General features: G+C 35.4%; 1 protein-coding gene across 1 annotated transcript; it reads right to left on the reverse strand.

Annotated features, from left to right (window-relative positions):
* Positions 1–2,938: 2,938 nt before the first annotated feature.
* Positions 2,939–7,266, reverse strand: LOC119918201 (C-type mannose receptor 2). Its single transcript, XM_038738815.1, has 5 exons — positions 7,156–7,266; positions 6,887–6,953; positions 6,283–6,642; positions 4,372–4,695; positions 2,939–3,856 (listed from the first exon to the last, which is right to left on the reverse strand). The coding sequence occupies exons 2-5, from the start codon at positions 6,939–6,941 to the stop codon at positions 3,471–3,473; spliced, it is 1,125 nt and encodes a 374-aa protein (XP_038594743.1). The 5' UTR covers positions 6,942–6,953; positions 7,156–7,266; the 3' UTR covers positions 2,939–3,470.
* Positions 7,267–7,563: the final 297 nt, after the last annotated feature.

Consider the following 7,563-nt stretch of genomic DNA (forward strand, 5'->3'; position numbering starts at 1 on the left):
GCATTTCTCAGATCAGAATTGAAATTCTCAAAACTAATTGTTCAACCTCCACATCATCTTGTCACTTGTGCACACCATAAAAGCACTTTCTCATTGTTTTGAACAAATTGCAAATGACTTGACACACTGATGCAAATGATTATATATTATATAATTGTCTGCTGTTTCCTACATTATCAATTGCTTATGTCCTGCTGATCACAATGAATTATACCAGTCTCTGTTGACTAATCTTACCCCCCAAAACATCTAGGCATAAGTTCATTGCATTAGTCACTACATGCAAAATGTTTGAACACGTTATCAAAAATCAAGGTTAAAATACTTTATTCATATCCTTTGCCTACAAGTATATACTCTAGCTAAACGAAATGTTGTTTCTTAAGGACCATAAACAAAGTAAGAATTGACAACAACAACATCACAATATATATATAAAGCAAATGTTGTTTTCCCCTGAGAACGGGATAATTACTTTTCTCGTCATCACAAACCATAGCTGAATACAGGGGCTGGCAGATGCGTTTCTTTAGGATAATTTCAAAGCAATTACCAGTGTCACTGGTTAGTTCAGTTGGTAGAGCACAGGGCTCAGTTTGATTAGTTTGATTCCTCTTCTTGTTGACTTTCTTTTTCTTCTTTTGTGTGTATTATCCTCTTCAGCAAATTTGTTATGAAGAGACTGAGGGGAATCCAATCACATATTTCCCGACGGCTATTTCAAAGGTTCTGAAAGTCGTCAGGAAATGTGTAATATTACATGGATTCCCCTGAATGAGAAGGAATTTCCTCTGCCTGGGAATGATGGGGAAATTAAAAGTCCATAGGAGTCCAGTACGTACTTTACAGTAATGTGAGCATGTGAAACCGTCTTTTCATAAGAACTTTGTTGAAGAGGATTAGGAAAAATATAAAAAAGAAAAATTTAGTCTTCAGTGAGAATTGAGCACACAACCTTAAACCTATAAAGCTCTACCAAGTGAGCTAACCAATGATACAACAAACCACACTATAATTAGCATTATGGTTATCTCAAAATCACGAGAAAATTATGTGTAAAAAAATATTTGATTAGGGCTTCCGTTTATATATATATATATATATGAATTTATATATAGATAGACATTCTATACATGTCTATTAGAATTTTTTTGTAAATGTATCCTGAATTGATGAAGATATCTGTTGTGGTGTGGAAGAGAATCTGTGATACAACAGGCAACAGTCCTGTCTCTTTCTTTTCTTCTTACAATGACATGCTCTGTCAACAAATTACAGTACGAACAGTAAAAGCATAGCTGTGATTCCTGTCCTCTCTCCTGCAATGTATAACTTTGTACTGGTGAAAGTGATATATGCCATACAAAAAAAGTGCAGCCTTCTGCATTTTCAATCATTGTCATCAAAATCTTAGCCAAAATGTACATCAGAAAATACTTTCAGAGTACACTGTTATATTGACAAGATGGCTAAACATTTTGACTTGCTTGTTCATGAACAAGACACAAGGACTTGTCGTTCTGATGGCACTGACAAGTTCAATGAAATAAAGATTTGCTTTTGAGAGATAGACTAAGGATTTTGAGCAAGTTATGGGCTTTTGCAGGTAATCCACTGTGTTGTGCCGTTTGTACTACCTGTTTTGAGAACCACTTACTGTTGCAGATGTTAAGGATGATTCGAGAAATGCACCAAAGCGACTGAGAAAAACTGTAATATGAACTCAACCTTAAACATCCACTGCAGTAAATGCAACATACGCATTAATGCACCCATAATATTAATCCAAAAACATCATGCATGTTATAGTAAAACCATAGGGACCATGATCATCTCGCAGAATGAGTTCTTTTACTTTTGGTACTAAGTACGTTTTGATGATAATACTTTCACTTATATTGTTAAGTTTTTCAATGATGACTTTACTTGGTATGAGTACTTTTACTTTCTTGCTTCACCACTAACAAATGAATAGAAGATAATTGTAGCAAAACCAAAGAGATCCTTAGCTGAATAAATAAAATGAAGAAGAAAATTAAGTAAGACACATTTCTTAGTACCTCCTGAGCACCGACGCCCCCTGTACCGGGGGCAGTATGCAATTTTCGCACAAAATGCAAATGGATATTCATGTCTGAAACAAGTATTGCATTACTCTATCCATGCTACACACCTCTGTGAAGCTAGGAGGCTCAGAAGCTCAAACCAACCATTTTTTATCCACATCAAACACACATCAAGCATCTAAATAAGCCTATATCACAACATAAATCGCTCTGTGAGCACTGTACATGGCTGCAGTTATATATATTATAAGCATCCTGTTATCTCTAATCACAACATATCCTCATATCCAAACTCTCAAACCAAAGCTAATCTTCCCCCGAAATCAGCTGCATAGCTCACATCACTCAAATCACTAAAATTACAGACTAATTAGCTGGATAAAAGTAACAACAAATGCCCCCCCACCCCCAATCACTGTGGGGTGTATCATGTTATACGCCTGTAAAGCATGGGAGTGCTTTTGGTCACAGAAATATTGATGAATATTCATTGTTTTTTATCAATATTTCAATGTTTTGGAAGCTTTATGAAAGATAACTCCCAATAAAAGTCAACATTTAAACAGTATATATGTCCAAAATATGGACATTCGCCTGGTATATTTAAAAAAAATTGTATAACGGTTGTATTTTAGTTTATTTTCATCAAATTTACAGTTACAATTGCATTCTAGGTGTGTTAAAAATATATCCAGTTGCATTATAATCTATTTGATGATGATTTTAATGGTTTATTACATTAAAAATATAGCTTTTTTACCAGGCGAGGATGAAAATAGAAATAGAATAGAAGTGAATTTACACAGACACACTAATCTCACATGAAAGTGTTACAGTTTCAAAGTAACATAATGCATACATCAAACATGAGGTCTTCTATGTGCTGTCATATCACATTTATAATTTATAAGACTTAAAAGTAAATCATCTATAGAGCAAACCCATGTCCCTGAGTGGGACTTTTTTAATAAAAAAATCAATATGAGAAATACAGTCACTTATTACAAACCGAAGAATAAATGAATTTCAACCATATTTGGATTTGCTTCCACTTTTGTCCCTGTAGTTTATCATTACTTACAGGTAATTTTAAATAACTACAAACCTATACTCATAATCTTTCTACAGAATTACAGAATATAATAATAATAACAATAATAACAGTAATAACAATAATCATCATCATCATCATCATCATCCAGTATTTAAACACCAAATATCAAATTCATCAACATAGAAGAAAAAAACACGTCAATAATTCTGTACCAACTAAATTCAGAAAAAACACCAGATCATTACAGAAGAATCTTAGGGGTTATGTTGCCAACTTTCAGCTCCATGATCAGGCATCACATTGATTCTACATTCAAATCTAATCTATCAGCAAAACTTTACAACTATTAACTATTTATTCATGAATACAATTTCCTCCTCACAAAGAAAAGGTAGCTGGAGCCAACAGTTTTCATCCCTCCACCTGTAGTCGTCCTTCTTGTCGTCCTTCTCGATGACACCACAGTGATTAGACAAGGGCATCTCAGGTGGTTTGTTATCCTTCCATTTACTATAGGTCACTGTCCTGTCACTCCAAATCCAGAATCCAAAGACACGGCTCTGCCTCAGACCAATCCAGAATGAACCACCAACATCAGTGTGATTCAGCCATTGTTCAACAGCCCACTGGTCTTCCTCATCCTCAATCCACAGCAGGCCTGTGTGGTGGGCCTTGCAATAGTCAAAGGCCTGTTCCCAAGTTAAAGGTCGGTCAATGACTTTGATTCTCACAGTGCCTGACATAAAACAAGGGAAATACAGAAGTAACATTTAGATTACTAAATATATTCAGCCCCATGCGCATCAGCTAACTGCCTATTCTGTTGGACATCCGGTGTGTTCATCTATTCTTCAGTTGTGTGGATTTTTGTTCGTTTCTATTTCTATATTCCTAAAATTTCTTTTTTGTCTTCTCATCTCATACTCTGCAATTTGCAGTACTGTTTAAAAAACTTTTTTTTTAAATATCTATAAACACATGTCTGTCTCATTAAAAGTTGGGATTGATTATGATTTGGGTGACGCTGCTAGAAGTTGGTCAACTGATGTTGAATTACTGACAGGCTCTGTGGGCTGAATTATTTTTCACATGCACATGTCCCAGCATTATTAACATGGCTACTGTCATGGCATTGTCTAATTATTCAACTGGCATCTCTACAGTGTACTGTATGTACTGTATGTATGAGTCATAGTGTTACATAAATAATGGGACAACATTAGACTCCATTTGATTGTGGAGATTACTTACCTTTGGAGCAAATGATATTTGCTTCATTTTCACATGAGAATGGATACAATGATAGTGGGTCATCATTGTTAGTATAGATGCTTGTGCATTCCACATTAACAGGGTCAGGAGGATACCATTTTCTGAATGAAGAGCAGCTTTTGTCCAACCATTCCCATTCATCGTGCAGGAGTCCAATCCAAAAGCTTGAGTTATTTCCCTCTTTAATCACTTTACTATTTTGCGTGATGTTATGGATGCTGACCAAGTTGGTGAAATGCGTTCTGCAGTATTGCAGAGCCTGACACCAGTTCTTCTCATTTTTAATCAGGGTGTAATCATCACCTGCAAAAAAAACAGAAATAGATAAATAATTAAAACAATCGTATCTCCTTTCACAAACAAAGTTTTCCACATTTCAGAAGAATACCAAGTAGAGGTACGCGTAATTCACATTGGACATTGGAAAAACAACTCAAAGTGCTTCAATTCTGGGAGATTTGAACTCTTAAGCTTTACTGTTTTTTCAGTTTTGGCACATATTTCATTCATTTATTTCATATTTTTGCTAAGCAACATACCATTTTATTCTGCAAATTTAATTCATGTTGAGAATGTGTGAGTTTGTATTTGTGTGTGGTTAAAATAGCTTGCTGCTGCTAACTTTCTTCATAAAACTACATCAGCCATGTATTTTAGTCATCCATGTACAGCATACCGCTAAAAGTGTAAAATGGGTGGAGCAAGACCGCTCCAATCATTTCGACTGTACTTGATTATATGCACACTGAAACAGTCCTGGGAAAGGAACAGTCCTTGTGGACTTGATGACCTTTCACCACTTGACAAGAACATAAAGAACATACGGTATCTCCCAAGTCTTTTAATTGCATTCAAGTTTCTGTCATTTGTGTCTTAATCCCATCCACTAGGAATGCATCAAGAGAAGCAAGGAAACCATGCGAGGAGAGAAGAAAGGAGGGAATATGTTTTTAGAGAAATGAGACATCCTTTCCTCTGAAACATCACATGAAGCAACGTCCATTACTGATGGCAGTAGCAGCTGATGACAGCTGGATCAGCTGTCAGTCGACTTGGACTTTTGATGGCATTTGTGTCTTCTCACATGTACAATGAGACCATCTGAGGAGCACGTGAATGCACTGCGAACCACTGCAATTCACAACCGTCACGACTAGATGCCATTAAAACTTACACACTGAACCTTTAACCACAAAAATAGGAAAACTAAGAATAGAAGAATAAGATGAGCTAGTAAACAATAAATAGACCTTTAAAAAAAAATTTAAACTACATTTATTTATTTTTAAACCCAATTTTTGTAATTGCAACTTAAACATAAGTAAAAATAAATGTTCAAACAAATTTAAAACATAAATTGTTTAGTTAATTATTGTTTGATGATCACCTGAAATCCCAATAATTTGACTTGTATCCATAAATTTGCTTTTCAAAACAGACAACACATTTAATTTACTCCTACTTACTACCACTATGCTTGTTTTGAAAATACACTCTGTTTTAAGCCATGCTAGTAGCACGGCTGTAGGGACAGCAGTATCAGTCTGTCCACCACTTTAAACAAGACTGAAATAGCTCAACAGCTATGGGATGGATTGCCATGACATTTTGTACAGATATCCGTGGTCCCCAAAGGAGAACCCCTGGCTGTTCCTCTAGCATCACCAGCAGGTTGACATCTTTGACTTGTGAAAAATATGTTGACAACTGTTGGATGGATTGCAATTCATCTGGTACAGATATTTGCACCATCTAACTAGGCTGTTCACTCTTATTCTTGTTATGTTTTATGTGGTTTTGCTGTGTTTTGTTTTATTAATGTATTTTTTCAAAGAAAACTATACTACATCTATATAGCACCAAAAGGAAATCAAATATGCACAAACTTACCCTTGGAGCACATGAAATACTTCCTCTCTGAACAGTTAAAACCTCTCCATGTGTTGTTTTTAATAGCTTCACATGTTTGCTCCCCATTTGTTAGATTCACAGATGACTTATTGAATGTGATCGGGGTCCCGTCTGACCAAGTGGTGGTTCGATTGTAATGCAGACCCAGCAAGCTAAGTTTCCCATCACCATGTTTCTCCAAAAACTTGACTATGAAATTGGCATCTTCTTCATCATAGAGAGTTACAAGTGATTCATTTGTGTGGTTGCATGCATTCAATTTAGCATTCCAAGTTACGTATAATTGACTAAGACGGAAATGTCGTAGATGGTTTGATGCAAAAGTAAAGTGAAAAAATCCTGCAAAAGAAAGACAAAATAATATTGTATTCTTCACTTACTTAAAATGATGACTTATAAAAACAACAATCAACATTATGAGTCATTAACAATTGAAATGTAGAGCACAAGGTTAAAGTACAATGTATGTCACACACTAACTACGAAACCATAAAATTGACATGTGTATACACTGGCATGCATTTACTTATGTGCACAAAACAGCCACAGGATATCAGACCTAGACCAAGAAAGTGACCCTTACCGGAACACAGCAAAAACAACACAAGGGTCATCTTCACAGTTGTGGTAGTATTCATGTGGTAGAAAGTCTAAATGAAAAGCAAGTAAAGTAACTGATCGTTTGATTAACAAAGGTAGGAATTCTAATCAGAGAGGAAAAGATGAAGGTGTTGTACTTTAAAAAAGTTTATAAAGAGTGTGTATCAGGAATGAAAAAAAGTTGCTATACCTCTTTGTTAACTCGTGCATATCCATTCATTATTTTACTCATGATTTTAAAAAGTTTCTTACCTCCTCGGGTCAGACGCAGAGTGCTGTCAGTTTGGTGAATGTCTGTCAGTGTTGAGAAGTCACAGGTTGATATATCTGGTGCCAGGGTGATGTAAGCTAGATAAAGGCACCAGGTTTTTTTGTACATGTGTACATAGTAAAAGCAGAGATGGCAAGAGGTTAATGATTAACTAAAGATAGTCAAGCGTGGCTGGATGTCAGTCATGCTGTACTTTAGTAACAGTCATCTCTTATAGCATATTGTACCAACTGAGAAAAACTATACTATACTTTGATTGAGGTTTTAATGCTACACAAAACCCACACCAACAGCAAAAATACAACAGCACTACAAAGACAATACTTTATTGTACACTGTGACAATACTGTACAACTGTGAAAATATCAAGATTGCACTGGTTTTGATGT

This window comes from Micropterus salmoides, unplaced genomic scaffold (genome assembly GCF_014851395.1).
Source record: "Micropterus salmoides isolate LMB-PRFRI ecotype aquatic unplaced genomic scaffold, ASM1485139v1 Ms_hic_scaffold_23, whole genome shotgun sequence".
NCBI classification, from domain to species: domain Eukaryota; kingdom Metazoa; phylum Chordata; class Actinopteri; order Centrarchiformes; family Centrarchidae; genus Micropterus; species Micropterus salmoides.